General features: G+C 46.5%; 1 protein-coding gene across 3 annotated transcripts in view; it reads left to right on the top strand.

Annotated features, from left to right (window-relative positions):
- The window catches only part of abcd1 (ATP-binding cassette, sub-family D (ALD), member 1), a 47,410-nt gene extending 43,860 nt beyond the window's left edge, over window positions 1-3,550 (top strand). For all 3 annotated transcript variants that reach the window (XM_084189555.1, XM_084189554.1, XM_084189556.1), the window contains one exon: window positions 320-3,550. In XM_084189555.1, coding sequence (XP_084045681.1) covers window positions 320-593 — 274 coding nt within the window. In that variant the 3' untranslated portion in view covers window positions 594-3,550. The remainder of the gene's footprint in view (window positions 1-319) is intronic.
- Window positions 3,551-20,249: the final 16,699 nt, after the last annotated feature.

Here is a 20,249-nt window from a genome sequence, read left to right as displayed (position 1 = left end):
ACTATCTCTGCTCCGATCTCTCCCGATAAGAGTGACTGCTAAAGGACTAAGTTGGGGGGGATAGTATAGGGTCTGTTTAGGACAGGGCTGTGGTGTCATCTCAACCTAACGTATTCCGCATGTTTGAGGGGTTCCGTTTGAGCAAACCGAGACACATAATCACTCATCTTATTATCTTGATCACCATAATGAGCAGTTATTTGGGATGTACGGTGGTTTGAAGATCAGGGATTTGTAGTGATCAGTGAGTCTGAATTTTTAAATACAATGTTAGTAAATCTCAAACACAGACCTTTCCTTTCCTTCCTTCCCATTCCAGGAAGTACCACACCCACCTGCTTCAGTTTGACGGCGAGGGCGGCTGGCGCTTTGAGAAGCTGGACGCCTCCACACGCGTCTCTCTCCAGGACGAAAAACAGAAGCTAGAGTCCCAGCTCTCTGGGATACCCAAGATGCAACAGCGCCTGTCGGATCTCTGCCGCATGCTGGGGGAGGACACCACCCCGTCAGGAACTGGAGGAGAGGAAGCAGGGGAGGAGAAGAAACAGGAGGAGGAGGAGGAGGAGGAGGAGGAGGAGGAGGAGGAAGAGTGATGAACAAGGAAAATAGAAGGATGTGTAGGATGATCATCTGAGGAGAGGGATGGATGGATGGATGGATGGATGGATGGATGGGAGTGAAAAGGTTTGGGCCCTGTCCAGAAACAACCCCTAGGCACTTCCCCCTGTAGCCCCCCTAGGCAAGGTGGAGCTGTATTCATATTAATGTTAACAATAGTAGCAGTCCAATCCTTTCAGATCCTCCCAAGTGCTCAGGCCATAGGGTGTAGGCCCCAGGAGTTGTTTCCCGACTGGGTCTTGTACTGTATAATATGGTTCTGGACTTTCACCGACCACTCAGATGTGGCTTTTAAAGTGTAAGAGGAAACTGAGCAGCAGTTTGGGATATGAGGTTTTTGGGAGAGGAAGTAGACTCTAGGGAGGAAGGTGAGGGTGGTAGTGTAGTGTACCTCTGGGCTGGGAAGTGTAGGGGGAGGAGGAAGAAGAAAGTCTGCCTGGTTTTGATGAAAGAAAACCTTCAGACGACCGTTCGCTCTTCTCTTTCACCGTCTATGGTATCTCTTCTTCTACCATCTCTCTCTCTCTTCTGTCGTCTCAATGGGAATTTAATGAAATCTCTGGTGCACACACAGTCGGAGGATGGCGTCCCAAATATCACCCTATTCCCTATATAGTGCACTGCTTTTGACCAGGGCCCCTTGGGAACAGGGTGCCATTGGGGACGTAACGCTGGTGGGAGAGGTGACTGGCTGGCCTCTTCAGAAACCATCTGCTGTACTGAATTACAATTTCAACATAGAGTTTGACACCCTATATATTTTTGAATAGCGGAAAGATTATTTGAAAGGTTTCTTACGATGAATGTAACAATCTATATTTTATTACAATCTGTGCTGTATGTATACAATTGATTAAAAGGTAATAACCCTTTTTACTTTATTTTAATATAGATTGATTTATTAAATGATATTTTGTAGAGTGTAGATGTTAACTTTTGAGACTTGTGTAGTAATATAGCTACTAGTAATATAATATAGCTTTATACCAGGAGTTTTCATTCTGTCGATTCTGTTGCTAAATGTTTTTTAAAGGAACTAAAAGAGGGGCTTACCTGAATTTGTCCAATTGGAACTCCAAACAGTTGCGAAACGTTCTGTTGTGCAACAGAATTGGCGGCATGAATACACCCCTGGACTTGGGCAACCCTGGTCCCGGAGTGCCGCAAGCGCTTCATGTGTTTTTAATTTAACCGACCTGGAAGACCAGGTGTGTTTTTGAATTTAGTCACTGAACTGATCAATCAGCTCAGTTGGTCTGGTGTGGTGCCTAGTTGGAACAAAATCCTGCAGCACTCCAGGAACAGGGTTGCCTACCCCTGGTTTACCTGCAGCACTCCAGGAACAGGGTTGCCTACCCCTGGTTTACCTGCAGCTCTCCAGGAACAGGGTTGCCTACCCCTGGTTTACCTGCAGCACTCCAGGAACAGGGTTTCCTACCCCTGGTTTACCTGCAGCACGCCAGGAACAGGGTTTCCTACACACCTCTCTGCCAATATTTAGCAATTTGTAAATTTGTTCTAAATTTATATTGAATTTAGATATTAGTCAACTGATCATCTAAAGTAATGTAATCTAAAGATTGTAGCCTGTATCACATTTTGTGCCATAAGTGCCCTTAACCTAAATGATTATGGTTTACTTATTGTTTTCCCACTATTAACTATAGAATATTGAAACGTATCAGTGGGGAACTGTGAGGGCCTTCAGAGAAGGATTTATAAAAAGGTATTTAAAAAAAAAAATGAATTTTCGTTTTTTAATTTCTATTTCATCTTTACAATAATTGTAATCTTCTGATTTCATGTCTTCGGTTTGTTGGAAAGAGAGGGGTTAATACTGAAGAGAGAATATCTAATCGGGATTTTATTTGGTGGTCTCTGGGTAGATACATCTGGAGTTCTCATAGAACGCCAGCAAAAAAACAACAGTCACACTACTTTTGAATTATAATTGGATGTCCTGCTTAATGTTTGTGTCATCGTCGCAAATCAACTGCATTCTACTTTAAAAAACAGTTCAACTTCAGTAAACCAGTAAAATGGTTCTTTGGCTAGCTTTTGCTACAAATGCTGCATCCAAAATAGTTATTTAGCAAAGATCACAACCAAATATAATCTTAGCGACTGTTCAAGCAAGAATCAAAACATCGTTGTAAGCGTATGAGAAACCCCAAAACGTTATTTTGTTTAGAAGTAATAAAAACTTAAATCTAATGGGAAGTAATAGCTGGTTTGTTAATTTCATTTTGGAAATGAAATGGTTGCGCTTTTGTATTGGTATGATTTAATGTGGGCTGCTGGAGTGAATGGGCTGGTTATTCTTTAACATTATTTGATGCTGTGCGTGACTGCTGTCATCTGTCTACCAGCTGTGTCTGTGTTTGACCAAACCTGGCTCCTCTTCGGTGCCTTGGAGCGCACAGGTATAACGGTCACTGTCCTTTCAGCAACATGAGCCTGTCACCTTGGTGACACTGTTGTTGCTATTGGTGATAGTGGTGTTATTAGGCTACCATGTTACGCTGGGTCTCCTGTCCATGCCGGTTCTGTCTCCATGTGCGGCAGCCCGAAGCGCGGCCTGTTTTCATTCAGTTATAATGTCATCCAAAAGCATTGCTCCTCCTTCACTACGACTAGCATGTTCCGACTACAGAAGATATGTCGGCGCATTAAGTGATGCTATGTTTTCTGTTATTTTCATGATTTTATTTTGGTTTGATACAACGTATTGGAAGATGTTTGGTCCCTCTGAAGGCCTAGGTCCTATAGTCACGGTTCACCACTGAAACATATACTATTAACTATAGAATATTGAAACGTATATCTGACAGTTAGCCTCCGATTAGTTTGTTTTTAATCAGAGAAGCTGTCATTGTCCTTTTATGTATTTTATATATAGATGGGTCAATTAAATATGAAAAGATCAAATGAACTGAATAACTCATGTTTGTCCTTGTTATTTAATAATTGTCCATTTCTAATGATTCACTTTTGTCTTTATATGTTGCCTACAAACCATTTGTATTTAATAATTATTTGTCTGTGACCTGTTTTGATAATGCATGTCAATAGTATTGTCCAGTGTCTGTCTATTCAAGAAATATCTGATTTTTTAGAAATGTCCGTGTATCCCAAACAGACTAGTAACATTCAGTTTGTGTGTTCAATATTTTTTCTTAGAAAGCCGATAAAAGCCTTACTAGAATTCACGACTTCCCCTTTAGACATCCCAACTCCCGCTCACCGCTCCCTCCCTTGGAAGAAGCGACGCTCCTTTTTCACGCCCTGTCCTCTACTACGCGTTGCATTGTGGGTGCGTTGTCCAAACGACCGCAACTCACCAAAGAACAGGCAACTTTCCAGGCGGACTGCAGACGGTCCACTTTCCAGGCGGACTGCAGACGGTCTAGTCCGGCAGCGAAAAGCACATCTCCCCTCGCACGGAGCGACACTGTTTTAGGGGGGCGGGGTCCACTCTGTCGGTCGGTCATCCATCCGATGTAAATACTACAACGTTCATATTTGTGAATGCGTTTTATTTCTGCAAGCGTTGGATAAACCGGAGCGCAACGTCAATCTACGAGAGGTAGGTCGCCTTTTCTGGACTTGTGAGTTCGTTGGCTAACTAAGTTGCTAATGTTAGCCACCTGTAGCATTGGCTGCTGATGTCAAAACAAAGTAAATAGCTAAAACTGTTGAAAGTTAGCGTGTTGCTGTCGTATGAAGTGTTTTCTTTGGACGTAGCCAGCTATTTCGCGAAGTTTGAAATGTTATGTCAGCGCTTGCTACTATCCAGCTGACAAAATACTTCCTACGCATTCTCACACACGGATGGACGCTAGAGGTGTTTTCACATCAAACTGAATCTGTCAACTGAAATAACCTAGCTCGCATCAACGACCAGCAGTTGTGGTGTGTTTTTAAGCGAACAACCTGTAGTTCACGCAGAGAACTTTGTGTGTGAATGTCATCCGTGTTTTTTAGTTTGAGTTTACACCTGTCCACCTGTCAAGTCTCTGTGCTGTGGGAGAGCTACGTCTACTATGCCTGGTGCGAAGGGGGACAAGCCAATACATTTCAATTATTGGCAGCATAAATGTATATATTTTACAGATAAGACTGTGTAAACTAAAAGATAGCTGATGTACTTGAAATAGGTCGCATTAATTGAGCCGTGTTTGGATACAGCAACCGATCAGTTGTACCACTGTCTAACTCACACATTCCATTAGTGTGATTTCTCCTGGTGTCATTGTCAACAGATCTAGATGTGGAAGATATATGATGTATTTGACGTTGGCCCCCATTCATCCATTAAAGCTGCTTTAGGATGGGTGCTGTGTCCATGGACATTGATTGGGTTGTGGTTTTGTCACTTCCTCTTACATTCCCATAGTGTGATTCTGGCTTTTTCTCCTGGTGTCTCTTTGGCCAGGGTAATAAACTCTGTCAACCTAACCTCTATCTCCCCCCTCCCCTCTTCTCTATATCCCCCCTCCCCTATCTCCCCCTCCTCTCTTCTCTATATCCCCCCTCCTCTCTTCTGTATATCCCCCCTCCTCTCTTCTCTATATCCCCCCTCCTCTCTTCTCTATATCTCCCCCTCCCCTCTTCTCTATATCCCCCCTCCTCTCTTCTCTATATCCCCCCTCCTCTCTTCTCTATCTCCCCCCTCCTCTCTTCTCTATATCCCCCCCCTCCTCTCTTCTCTATATCTCCCCCTCCTCTCTTCTGTATATCCCCCCTCCTCTCTTCTCTATATCCCCCCTCCCCTCTTCTCTATATCCCCCCTCCCCTATCTCCCCCTCCTCTCTTCTCTATATCCCCCCTCCTCTCTTCTCTATATCTCCCCCTCCTCTCTTCTGTATATCCCCCCTCCTCTCTTCTCTATATCCCCCCTCCTCTCTTCTCTATATCTCCCCCTCCTCTCTTCTCTATCTCCCCCTCCTCTCTTCTCTATCTCCCCCCTCCTCTCTATATCCCCCCCTCCTCTCTTCTCTATATCCCCCCTCCTCTCTTCTCTATATCTCCTCTCTTCTCAATCTCCCCCCTCCTCTCTTCTCTATATCCCCCCTCCTCTCTTCTCTATATCTCCCCCTCCTCTCTTCTGTATATCCCCCCTCCTCTCTTCTCTATATCCCCCCTCCTCTCTTCTCTATATCTCCCCCTCCTCTCTTCTCTATATCCCCCCTCCCCTCTTCTCTATCTCCCCCTCCTCTCTTCTCTATCTCCCCCCTCCTCTCTATATCCCCCCCTCCTCTCTATATCCCCCCCTCCTCTCTTCTCTATATCCCCCCTCCTCTCTTCTCTATCTCCCCCCTCCTCTCTTCTCTATATCTCCCCTCCTCTCTTCTCTATATCTCCTCTCTTCTCAATCTCCCCCCTCCTCTCTTCTCTATATCTCCTCTCTTCTCTATATCTCCCCCTCCTCTCTTCTCTATATCCCCCCTCCCCTCTTCTCTATATCCCCTCTCTTCTCTATCTCCCCCCCTCCTCTCTTCTCTATATCCCCCCTCCCCTCTTCTCTATCTCCCCCTCCTCTCTTCGCTATATCCCCCCTCCCCTCTTCTCAATCTCCCCCTCCTCTCTTCTCTATATCCCCCCCTCCTCTCTTCTCTATATCTCCCCCCCTCTCTTCTCTATATCCCCCCCTCCTCTCTTCTCTATATCCCCCCTCCTCTCTTCTCTATCCCCCCTCCTCTCTTCTCTATATCCCCCCTCCTCTCTTCTCTATATCTTCTCTCTTCTCTATATCCCCCCCTCCTCTTTTTTTTTTTTTTTAGTCATTTTTTAGCAGACGCTCTTATCCAGAGCGACTTACAGGAGCAATTAGGGTTAAGTGCCTTGCTTAAGGGCACATCGACAGATTTTTCACCTAGTCGGCTCGGGGATTAGAACCAGCGACCTTTCGGTTACTGGCACAACGCTCTTACCCACTAAGCTACCTCCTCTCTTCTCTAGATCTCCTCTATATCTCCTCTCTTCTCTATATCCCCCCTCCTCTCTTCTCTATCTCCCCTCCTCTCTTCTCTATATCCCCCCTCCTCTCTATCTCCCCCCTCCTCTCTTCTCTATATCCCCCCCTCCTCTCTTCTCTATCTCCCCCTCCTCTCTTCTCTATACCCCCCCCTCTCTTCTCTATATCCCCCCTCCTCTCTTCTCTATCTCCCCCCTCCTCTCTTCTCTATCTCCCCCCTCCTCTCTTCTCTATCTCCCCCCTCCTCTCTTCTCTATCTCCCCCCTCCTCTCTTCTCTATATCCCCCCCTCCTCTCTTCTCTATATCTCCCCCTCCTCTCTTCTCTATATCCCCCCTCCTCTCTTCTCTATATCTTCTCTCTTCTCTATATCCCCCCCTCCTCTCTTCTCTATCTCCTCTCTTCTCTATATCTCCTCTCTTCTCTATATCTCCTCTCTTCTCTATATCCCCCCTCCTCTCTTCTCTATATTTCCCTTCATAATCTCTGCCTCCTCTCCCCCTGCTCCTGGATTAGAGAATTTCCCCCTGCCTGCAGTCCTGATGACTGTTTCTTCTTCTTAATCTCTAATCCAGCCTACTTCCTAACAGCCCCTAAATCACCACTCTCTAACACACACACACACACACACACACACACACACACACACACACACACACTAGGGTTGGGTGGTATCCGGATTTTCATACCGTTTCTGTTCCATACCGGGGTATACGGTATTACCGGAAGTGCACACAAGGGGAGCTATAATTGTTTTGTTTTACGCACAAAACAATTTAGGCAACAGGGCTCTTGATCCAGGAGGGGATTGAATGTCTCTGCTGTAACCACGAAGCTTGCTCTTGACATCTAACCACTTAGCTACAAAGTTAGCAAACCAAATGCTGAGCTGGATATCATTTATTTGACACATCATACAGTCTGTATTTTGAAATACCCTGGTATAAACGGTATATTGCCCAAGCCTAACACACATGTAGACACACACACACGTGTAAACACACACACACACGCCATCAGACCGTTAAAGCTGCAATAGTAACTTTATGGGCGACCTGACCAAATTCACATAGAAATGTGATGTATAGATCTGTCATGCTCATTGAAAGCAAGTCTAAGAAGAGGTAGATCTGTTCTATGGGCGCTATTTCTGTGTTTCCCCGTTCGGAAGTTTGTAGTTTTTGCATCTTTTTACTTTCGGTTTTGTCCACCAGCTCCAAACAACTGAAAATACAATACTGGTGGTCCCCTGGTCCCCTGGTCCCCTGGTCCTCTGGTCCTCTGGTCCCCTGGTCCTCTGGTCCCCTGGTCCTCTGGTCCTCTGGTCCTCTGGTCCTCTGGTCCCCTGGTCCCCTGGTCCTCTGGTCCCCTGGTCCCCTGGTCCCCTGGTCCCCTGGTCCTCTGGTCCTCTGGTCCCCTGGTCCCCTGGTCCTCTGGTCCCCTGGTCCTCTGGTCCCCTGGTCCTCTGGTCCTCTGTAGCTCAGCTGGTAGAGCACGGCGCTTGTAACGCCAAGGGTAGTGGGTTCGATCCCCGGGACCACCCATACACAAAAAAATGTATGCACGCATGACTGTAAGTCGCTTTGGATAAAAGCGTCTGCTAAATGGCATATTATTTATTATTATACTTGTGGTTATGGAAAATTAAATTTCACAGTGGTTTAGATGGTACAATGATTCTCTACACTGTGACTGCTTGTTTTGTCAAACAAACTGAAACAGGGCTATTTGAATTTTGGCAACCAGGAAATGGTGTAGGCGATTTTCTACATATTGCATCTTTTAAATAGTCCGGGTAGCTATTTGGTTAACTATCTGGTATTGACCCTTTTTGCACTAACTCTTTAGACTCATCACATATACTGCTGCTACTGTCTATTATCTATCCTGTTGTCTAGTCACTTTACCCCTACCTACAGTATACTGCTGCTACTGTCTATTATCTATCCTGTTGTCTAGTCACTTTACCCCTACCTACAGTATACTGCTGCTACTGTCTATTATCTATCCTGTTGTCTAGTCCCTTTACCCCTACCTACAGTATACTGCTGCTACTGTCTATTATCTATCCTGTTGTCTAGTCACTTTACCCCTACCTACAGTATACTGCTGCTACTGTCTATTATCTATCCTGTTGTCTAGTCACTTTACCCCTACCTACAGTATACTGCTGCTACTGTCTATTATCTATCCTGTTGTCTAGTCCCTTTACCCCTACCTACAGTATACTGCTGCTACTGTCTATTATCTATCCTGTTGTCTAGTCCCTTTACCCCTACCTACAGTATACTGCTGCTACTGTCTATTATCTATCCTGTTGTCTAGTCACTTTACCCCTACCTACAGTATACTGCTGCTACTGTCTATTATCTATCCTGTTGTCTAGTCACTTTACCCCTACCTACAATGCCTTGCAAAAGTATAGAGACCCCTTGGATTTCTTGACATTTTGTTATAAAGTAGAATTAAAATGGATTTAATTGTCAGTTGGCCAACACACAATACTCTGTCATAGTGGAATATTATTATTTTACTTTTTTGTTGATAAATTCATAACTAAAATATAGTTGTTGCATAAGTGGTCCCAACTGGTTTCATCAGAACCTCCGATAGGTTATCCGTTTATTGCTTTCAGATATCAGTTTACAGATGAGCCTCTGTCAGTTTGACTTTCATCTGAATTATTGTCATGTTCAGATTTTCAGGCTGATTTAGAATATTGACACTGTTCCTCCCCTAAACCCTAAACCCTAACCCCTTATCACGCAACCTGGATTAGGCAGGGATTGTGTCTGTCTGACGAGACCGCACGTGTGACGCGCAGGCATGCACGCACACACACACACACACACACACACACACACACACACACATCCTTGTTCTAGGTTAACCCGAAGGATCACGAAACAATGAACATAACAGATGACCGGTTTAGTTTAAATGGATGTCCTTATGTTGTAGATTATGGAGCAATTTGCACTTGTCTTGAACGCATTGATAGACTGAGCAACACATGGCAGTAGTTTACTCCTAACAGGGATGGCCTGTGTCGGTAACGAGGGATTCCTCACGAATCCCAGACAAATTAAGGACCATGGATTGTGGGTATTTTCACAATGTAATCCATAGAATGGGCCTTTTGAAGGAAGGATTGTTGACGTACAGTATATTTGGCATTGGTATCTAAAAGCATAATTGCGAAATAATTGATTTTAATGTTGGCATATGTATAACATTTTGGGCCTCTTTAAGACTCCATAATGTTTCATCGGATTTAGAATATTGACACTGTCCCCCCTCTAGCCCCTAACCCCTAACCCCTAGCCCCTAACCCCTAGCCCCTAACCCCTAAACCCTAGCCCCTAACCCCTAACCCCTAGCCCCTAGCCCCTAACCCCTAACCCCTAACCCCTAACCCCTAGCCCCTAGCCCCTAACCCCTAACCCCTAACCCCTAACCCCTAACCCCTAACCCCTAAACCCTAACCCCTAACCCCTAACCCCTAACCCCTAACCCCTAACCCCTAACCCCTAGCCCCTAGCCCCTAACCCCTAACCCCTAACCCCTAAACCCTAGCCCCTAACCCCTAACCCCTAACCCCTAGCCCCTAACCCCTAACCCCTAACCCCTAGCCCCTAGCCCCTAGCCCCTAAACCCTAGCCCCTAACCCCATAATCTGGATTAGGCAGGGTGCTACAAAGCTACAATTGTTGTAATGTAAAGCTTTTACTGCTTTATCTCTAATATCAGTAGCATTTTGATTTCAAATACTATTTTTTTTTTTTTTTACAAGAATGTATGAATATTGACAAATATAAACATTAGGGATCTTTTACTTTCCAGACGATTTCAATACAAATGTCAAATATGTCAACAATCCTTCCTCCAAAGGACCATTCTATGGATTACATTACATTTTGAAAACCCTCAAAATCATGGTCATTATTTATTTTTTGGTCCGGGTTTTGTGAGGAATCACTGTAATGTAAAGGGCTGATCAAAAGAACCCTGTTCAAAAGCAGTTCACTATGTAGGGGATAGGACACAGTCCTTTTATTCACAACATGCAAAGATCTCTCTAGTCTTCCCTGTTGGTTGCAATGCAAATAGTGACCAACCCTACTGGTCTATCCAGTTCTGTGTGTGTGTTGGTGTTAGGCTTAAAGACTGGGAGGGGGAGGGGAAACAGAGGAGTAGGGGGAGGGGTTTAAATACACTTGTTGTTCTAACACCTGCTCTACAACCAGATTAACCCGACTGAGGCCCACCCTTCTGGGGATGTTGACTGAGGCCCGCCCTTCTGGGGATGTTGACTGAGGCCCACCCTTCTGGGGATGTTGACTGAGTCCCGCCCTTCTGGGGATGTTGACTGAGTCCCGCCCTTCTGGGGATGTTGACTGAGTCCCACCCTTCTGGGGATGTTGACTGAGGCCCGCCCTTCTGGGGATGTTGACTGAGGCCCACCCTTCTGGGGATGTTGACTGAGGCCCACCCTTCTGGGGATGTTGACTGAAGGAATCTGTAGCACTCCGAGACAGGATTGTGTCGAGGCACAGATCTGGGGGAAGGGTACCAAAACATTTCTGTCTCCATTAGTCCATTTTAGAATAAGGCTGTAACGTAAGGACATTTGGGGAAAGTGTAAGGGTCTGAATGCTTTCCGAATGCGCTGTACGTCGTTCTAGGGCTGTGAGAGTCATGGGATTTCAGGTGTCGTGATTGGCGTGTCAAATGTACGCGGTCATCAACACAACAGTAGAGCATATAGGCCTTAGTGTCTCGCTCGTAGGCTGTGCGTGAGTGTCAAGTTTGGGGAAAATAATTTCACCATAAACGTGCTCCTTTATAATAAAGCATTCCATGCATCATGGCGTTTTCAGACGTAGAGCTTTCAGAAAGTATTCAGACCCCTTGACCTATTCCACATTTTGTTCTTACAGCCTGAATTCTAAATGGATCAATTCATTTTTTTTCTCTCTCACCCATCTACACCCAATACCCCATAAATGTGAAACCATGTTTTTAGAAATGTTTGCAAATTTATTGAAAATTGAAATACAGAAATAGCTCATTTACATAAATATTCACACCCCTGAGTCAATACTTTCGTAGGAGCGCCTTGGGCGGCGATTACAGCTGTGAGTCGTCTTCGGTATGTCTATCGGTTTCGCACATCTGGATTTGGGGATTTTCTTCCTTGCAGATTTTCTTCAACACTTAAAAATAGTTTTACACCCTTCCCCAGATATATGCCTCATCACAATTCTATCTCAGATCTACAGACAGTTCCTTGGACTTCATGGTTTAGTTTCTGCTCTGACATGCACTGGCAACTGTGGGACCTTATATAGACATGTGTGTATCTTTCTAAATCATGTCCAAACAATTGAATTGGCCACAGGTGGACTCCAATCAAGTTGTAGCGACATCTCAAGGATGATCAAAGGAAATTGGATGCACCTGAGCTCAATTTGGAGTGTCATAGCAAAGGGGGTGTGAATACTTATGTAAATGAGATTTCTGTATTTCATTTTCAATACATTTGCAAAAATGTCTAAAAACATGTTTTCACTTTGTCATTATGGGGTATTGTGTGTAGATGGGAGAGATTTAAAAATCAAATCCATTTTGAATTCAGGCTGTAACACAACACAATGTGGGATAAGTCTGAAGGCACTGTATGTAAGAGCCTACTATTCCTAATGTGATGAGTAAATTGGATAGTCATAATTTAGGCTAATTAATATAACTCAATCACTGTTCTCAAAAAAAGACCGTTCAATGCAGTGTGTAGTGGAGTAGGGCTAACCTATAGTGGAGTAGGGCTAACCTATAGTGGAGTAGGGCTAACCTATAGTGGAGTAGGGCTAACCTATAGTGGAGTAGGGCTAACCTATAGTGGAGTAGGGCTAACCTATAGTGGAGTAGGGCTAACCTATAGTGGAGTAGGGCTAACCTATAGTGGAGTAGGGCTAACCTATAGTGGAGTAGGGCTATATCAGATATGTTTCTTTCTCTTTCTTTGCACGGGAAAAATGTGGGCTTTTATAAAAACATTTCATGCAATTTACGTGCAATTCTTCTGCACTTAATATGACTGGAGACATTATTTTAACTGACATTCGCAACTCAACAATCATCAATGTGGTATTCTCTTCGCGCTGCCGAAATTGCGGGCCCATACATTTTACATTTTAGTCATTTAGCAGACGCTCTTATCCAGAGCGACTTACAGTTAGTGAGTGCATACATTCTTTTTTATTTTTCATACTGGCCCCCTGTGGGAATCGAACCCACAACCCTGGCGGTTGCAAGCGCCATGCTCTACCAACTGAGCTACATCCCTGCCGGCCATTCCCTCCCCTACCCTGGACGACGCTGGGCCAATTGTGCGCCGCCCCATGGGTCTCCCGGTCGCGGCCGGCTACGACAGAGCCTGGATTCGAACCAGGATCTCTAGTGGCACAGCTAGCACTGCGATGCAGTGCCTTAGACCACTGCCCCACTCGGGAGGTAGCCCTGCGCCCTTCCAACAGGCTATTCTATTGAGAACAACCCACAGCTTCCTTTTTAAAAATAAGTTTCTGATCCTCTGATCCTCAATCTTTCTGGTGTAGTAGCCTATATAAATGATTGAATGTTTTTCTATATAGACAGGAGTAGGCAAATTAGGCCATATCATTTTGGCTATTTCATTCAATTTACTTCAGGGGAAGCTTAACCCTATGGACACTGCCTATGGTACTCTTGCTGTTGAATAATTAATTAAATGTCTCACTCATTCACGCACACACACACACCCAACCTGATTTTTTAAAGAAGTAACATTTATTTATTTAATATAAAGCAATAACAATTTTCATTGTAAGTCCACACATAAAAAAAATATATACTAATTGGCTACTAAATTACCATAGGCTAGCACTTCTATAATAAATCACCATTAGCAGCAGTCAAAAGTTTGGACACCTACTCATACCAGTGTTTTTCTTTATTTTTACTATTTTCTACATTGTAGACTAATAGTGAAGACATCCAAACTATGAAATAACACGTGGAATAATTTAGTAACCAAAAAAGTGTTAAACTAATATTTTAGTTTTTAGATTCTTCAAATAGCCACCCTTTGCCTTGACAGCTTTGCACACTCTTGGCATTCTCTCAACCAGCTTCATGAGGTAGTCACCTGGAATGCATTTCAATTAACAGGTGTGCCTTGTTAAAAGTTAATTTGTGGAATTTCTTTCCTTCTTAATGCGTTTGAGCCAATCAGTTGTGTTGTGACAAGGTAGGGTTGGTATACAGAAGATAGACCTATTTGGTAAAAGACCAAGTCCATATTATGGCAAGAACAGCTCAAATAAGCAAAGAGAAACGACAGTCCATCATTACTTTAAGACATGAAGGTAAGTCAATCCGGAAAATGTCAAGAACTTTGAAAGTTTCTTCAAGTGCAGTCGCAAAAACCATCAAGCGCTGTGATGAAACTGGCTCTCATGAGGACCGCCACAGGAAAGGAAGACCCAGAGTTACCTCTGCTGCAGAGGACAAGTTCATTAGAGTTACCAGCCTGAGAAATTGCAGCCCAAATAATAAATGATTCACAGAGTCCAAGTAACAGAGACATCTCAACATCAACTGTTCAGAGGAGACTGCGTGAATCAGGCCTTCAGCATATGTGGGAACTCCTTCAAGACTTTTGGAAAAGCATTCCAGGTGAAGCTGGTTGAGAGAATGCCAAGAGTGTGCAAATCTGTCATGAAGGCAAAGGGTGGCTACTTTGAAAAATCTCAAATATATTTTGATTTGTTTAACACTTTTTTGGTTACTACATGATTCCATATGTGTTATTTTGTAGTTTTGATGTCTTCACTATTATTCTACAATGTAAAAATGAGTAAAAATAAAGAAAAACCCTTGAAGGTTAGAAAAAGGTTTTTGAACGGTTTTGACGGTTATCTTATTTTCATGATGGTCTTCATCCAAAACCGTCAATGTCACGGTTATCCAATTACCCTCGCAACCCTAAGCTATACAGTGTCACCAATGCTATCAGGGCGGCAGGTAGCCTGGAGGGTAGTTTCTTTGGGCAGTAACCGGAAGGTTGCTGGATCGAATCCCGAGCTGACAAGGTATAAATCTGTTGTTATGCCCCTTTGCAAGGCAGTTAACCAAATGTTCCCCGGGTGCCGACGACGTGGATGTCGATTTAAAGGCAGCCCCCCGCACCTCTCTGATTCAGAGGTGTTGGGTTAAATGCGGAATACACATTTCAGTTGAATGCATTCAGTTATACAACTGACCAGGTACCCTCCTGCTATCATCTGTAATCAGACCCACGCTATCATCTGTAATCAGACCCACGCTATCATCTGTAATCAGACCCACGCTATCATCTGTAATCAGACCCGCGCTATCATCTGTAATCAGACCCACGCTATCATCTGTAATCAGACCCACGCTATCATCTGCTGCAATCAGACCCACGCTATCATCTGCTGCAATCAGACCCACGCTATCATCTGTAATCAGACCCACGCTATCATCTGTAATCAGACCCACGCTATCATCTGTAATCAGACCCACGCTATCATCTGTAATCAGACCCACTTCTAGCATTTTATAGCGTTTCTGTTTTGAGTCATTTTAGCCTCTTTTAACCTTGAGGGATTTCAAGAGCTGTTATTATCCCATATTGCATCAGGAGTTGATTAAATACATTTCTTTGCTTGCCTCAATACAATCTGTGAGACCATCTGTCTTGCTATGATTTCAGAGTCTTCATTTACGTTGTCTAGGCTAAGTGTTAGCGCTGTGGTTAAACTGTGTGTGTGTGTGTGTGTGTGTGTGTGTGTGTGTGTGTGTGTCTGTGTGTGTGTCTGTGTGTGTGTGTGTCTGTCTCTTTCTTTCTTTCTTAGAACTGTGGTTGAACAAATCAACACCTTGAAATGAGCGCACTCCTCTAGACTAGATCACATAGCTGGAGACGGTTGCCAGAAACAATTGTTGTTGCCAAGAAATTAGATCCAGAATGTGTCTGTGGTTGGCAGTGGTTTGTCCTTAGTTAGGTTCAAAACGTCTGGATTGGCTCCATGTTCACCTTAGCACCAGAAGGATCGCTAGCTGCAGAACTCTGGCTCCATGTTCACCTTAGCACCAGAGGGATCGCTAGCTGCAGAACTCTGGCTCCATGTTCACCTTAGCACCAGAAGGATCGCTAGCTGCAGAACTCTGGCTCCATGTTCACCTTAGCACCAGAAGGATCGCTAGCTGCAGAACTCTGGCTCCATGTTCACCTTAGCACCAGAAGGATCGCTAGCTGCAGAACTCTGGCTCCATGTTCACCTTAGCACCAGAAGGATCGCTAGCTGCAGAACTCTGGCTCCATGTTCACCTTAGCACCAGAAGGATCGCTAGCTGCAGAACTCTGGCTCCATGTTCACCTTAGCACCAGAGGGATCGCTAGCTGCAGAACTCTGGCTCCATGTTCACCTTAGCACCAGAGGGATCGCTAGCTGCAGAACTCTGGCTCCATGTTCACCTTAGCACCAGAGGGATTGGCTAGCTGCAGAACTCTGGCTCCATGTTCACCTTAGCACCAGAAGGATCGCTAGCTGCAGAACTCTGGCTCCATGTTCACCTTAGCACCAGAAGGATCGCTAGCTGCAGAACTCTGGCTCCATGTTCACCTTAGCACCAGAGGGATCGCTAGCTGCAGAACTCTGGCTCCATGTTCACCTTAGCACCAGAGGGATCGCTAGCTGCAGAACTCTGGCTCCATGTTCACCTTAGCACCAGAGGGATTGGCTAGCTGCAGAACTCTGGCTCCATGTTCACCTTAGCACCAGAAGGATCGCTAGCTGCAGAACTCTGGCTCCATGTTCACCTTAGCACCAGAGGGATCGCTAGCTGCAGAACTCTGGCTCCATGTTCACCTTAGCACCAGAAGGATCGCTAGCTGCAGAACTCTGGCTCCATGTTCACCTTAGCACCAGAGGGATCGCTAGCTGCAGAACTCTGGCTCCATGTTCACCTTAGCACCAGAGGGATCGCTAGCTGCAGAACTCTGGCTCCATGTTCACCTTAGCACCAGAAGGATCGCTAGCTGCAGAACTCTGGCTCCATGTTCACCTTAGCACCAGAAGGATCGCTAGCTGCAGAACTCTGGCTCCATGTTCACCTTAGCACCAGAAGGATCGCTAGCTGCAGAACTCTGGCTCCATGTTCACCTTAGCACCAGAAGGATCGCTAGCTGCAGAACTCTGGCTCCATGTTCACCTTAGCACCAGAAGGATCGCTAGCTGCAGAACTCTGGCTCCATGTTCACCTTAGCACCAGAAGGATCGCTAGCTGCAGAACTCTGGCTCCATGTTCACCTTAGCACCAGAAGGATCGCTAGCTGCAGAACTCTGGCTCCATGTTCACCTTAGCACCAGAGGGATCGCTAGCTGCAGAACTCTGGCTCCATGTTCACCTTAGCACCAGAAGGATCGCTAGCTGCAGAACTCTGGCTCCATGTTCACCTTAGCACCAGAAGGATCGCTAGCTGCAGAACTCTGGCTCCATGTTCACCTTAGCACCAGAAGGATCGCTAGCTGCAGAACTCTGGCTCCATGTTCACCTTAGCACCAGAAGGATCGCTAGCTGCAGAACTCTGGCTCCATGTTCACCTTAGCACCAGAAGGATCGCTAGCTGCAGAACTCTGGCTCCATGTTCACCTTAGCACCAGAGGGATCGCTAGCTGCAGAACTCTGGCTCCATGTTCACCTTAGCACCAGAAGGATCGCTAGCTGCAGAACTCTGGCTCCATGTTCACCTTAGCACCAGAGGGATCGCTAGCTGCAGAACTCTGGCTCCATGTTCACCTTAGCACCAGAAGGATCGCTAGCTGCAGAACTCTGGCTCCATGTTCACCTTAGCACCAGAGGGATCGCTAGCTGCAGAACTCTGGCTCCATGTTCACCTTAGCACCAGAAGGATCGCTAGCTGCAGAACTCTGGCTCCATGTTCACCTTAGCACCAGAAGGATCGCTAGCTGCAGAACTCTGGCTCCATGTTCACCTTAGCACCAGAAGGATCGCTAGCTGCAGAACTCTGGCTCCATGTTCACCTTAGCACCAGAAGGATCGCTAGCTGCAGAACTCTGGCTCCATGTTCACCTTAGCACCAGAAGGATCGCTAGCTGCAGAACTCTGGCTCCATGTTCACCTTAGCACCAGAAGGATCGCTAGCTGCAGAACTCTGGCTCCATGTTCACCTTAGCACCAGAGGGATCGCTAGCTGCAGAACTCTGGCTCCATGTTCACCTTAGCACCAGAAGGATCGCTAGCTGCAGAACTCTGGCTCCATGTTCACCTTAGCACCAGAGGGATCGCTAGCTGCAGAACTCTGGCTCCATGTTCACCTTAGCACCAGAAGGATCGCTAGCTGCAGAACTCTGGCTCCATGTTCACCTTAGCACCAGAGGGATCGCTAGCTGCAGAACTCTGGCTCCATGTTCACCTTAGCACCAGAAGGATCGCTAGCTGCAGAACTCTGGCTCCATGTTCACCTTAGCACCAGAAGGATCGCTAGCTGCAGAACTCTGGCTCCATGTTCACCTTAGCACCAGAAGGATCGCTAGCTGCAGAACTCTGGCTCCATGTTCACCTTAGCACCAGAGGGATCGCTAGCTGCAGAACTCTGGCTCCATGTTCACCTTAGCACCAGAAGGATCGCTAGCTGCAGAACTCTGGCTCCATGTTCACCTTAGCACCAGAAGGATCGCTAGCTGCAGAACTCTGGCTCCATGTTCACCTTAGCACCAGAAGGATCGCTAGCTGCAGAACTCTGGCTCCATGTTCACCTTAGCACCAGAAGGATCGCTAGCTGCAGAACTCTGGCTCCATGTTCACCTTAGCACCAGAAGGATCGCTAGCTGCAGAACTCTGGCTCCATGTTCACCAAGCGGCTCAGATTGTGCTGGTCTAGGATCAGTTTGGCCTTTTATTTTTATATCCTAGTAATGAATAAGATGATATGGACGTGGGGGGATGTTGTCCTAGATCAGCTGAAACGGCACTCCTACTCTGAGAAGCTTTACGAATAAAGGCCCTGACGCCTAACCGGGGAGGCCAAACTACGGCCCACCCCGCTAGCCCATTCAATCCGGCCCATCGCAGTTTAGAAAAAAACAAAATACAAAAAAATGTGTCCTAACCCCATGAAACGGTGAGTGTAGGTGTTGTGATTCTAGAAATCCTTTTGATTTCCAATGAAGTGATAATTTCTCCTGATGATGAAAAGGAGGAGGTATTCCCTGGAGGTGCTGGTGGGGCCATGCCTGCTGTCGGTCCGTCTGTCTCTGCTGGAGATGTGGCCCCTGGGGCGGGTGGCCCCCCTACCTAGCTGGCGTGAGGAGCGCAGGAGGCAAGAGAGTGGCTGGCCTACCTTGAGTGGAGAGGAGATTCAGCAACACTGATCACAGGCATTTTGCTGATATCATTTATTACCATAAGTAGCCTATACTAGAGAAATGTGAAGTTTGAAATGAGATAAAGTTTGCTAATATGGGTGATTTGTTAATGGGACAGTTGATGGCTAAAACCATCCAACTAGTACTAGTGTTTTAAATGGTAATAAATACACTGTGCTGCACATTGTTAGGAACATATCGTTCCAGATATCATTATCACATCAGGCAATTTATTGCGATATGGATTTGTCTCCACATGGCCCATCTCTACTCACCCCCTAACCCCTACCCCCTTCCCCCTAGCCCCTTCCCCCTACCTCCTACCATCTAGCCCCTACCACCTAGCCCCTAACCCCTTCCCCCTACCTCCTACCATCTAGCCCCTAGCCCCTACCACCTAGCCCCTAGCCCCTTCCCCCTACCTCCTACCATCTACCCCCTACCACCTAGCCCCTACCACCTACCACATACCCCCTACCCCCTACCACCTAGCCCCCTACCCCCTACCCCCTACCACCTAGCCCCTACCACCTAGCCCATACCCCCTACCACCTAGCCCCTACCACCTACCCCCTACCCCCTACCACCTAGCCCATACCCCCTAGCCCCCTACCACCTACCCCCTACCCCCTACCACCTAGCCCCTACCACCTAGCCCCCTACCACCTAGCCCCTACCACCTAGCCCATACCCCCTAGCCCCCTACCACCTACCCCCTACCACCTACCCCCTACCACCTAGCCCCTACCACCTACCCCCTACCACCTAGCCCCTACCACCTAGCCCATACCCCCTACCACCTAGCCCCTACCCCCTACCCCCTACCCCCTACCACCTAGCCCCTACCACCTAGCCCATACCCCCTACCACCTAGCCCCTACCACCTACCCCCTACCCCCTACCACCTACCCCCTACCACCTACCCCCTACCCCCTACCCCCTAGCCCATACCCCCTAGCCCCCTACCACCTACCCCCTACCCCCTACCACCTACCCCCTACCACCTACCCCCTACCCCCTACCACCTACCCCCTACCACCTAGCCCCTACCACCTAGCCCATACCCCCACCACCTAGCCCCTACCACCTAGCCCATACCCCCTACCACCTAGCCCCCTACCACCTACCCCCTACCCCCTACCACCTAGCCCCTACCACCTAGCCCATACCCCCTACCACCTAGCCCATACCCCCTACCAC

This window comes from Coregonus lavaretus (genome assembly GCF_964263955.1).
Source record: "Coregonus lavaretus genome assembly, contig: HAP1_SCAFFOLD_1035, whole genome shotgun sequence".
In the NCBI taxonomy this organism is placed as follows: Eukaryota; Metazoa; Chordata; class Actinopteri; order Salmoniformes; family Salmonidae; genus Coregonus; species Coregonus lavaretus.
Note: the sequence above shows the minus strand (reverse complement) of the source record. Positions and strands in the feature narration are given on the sequence as shown.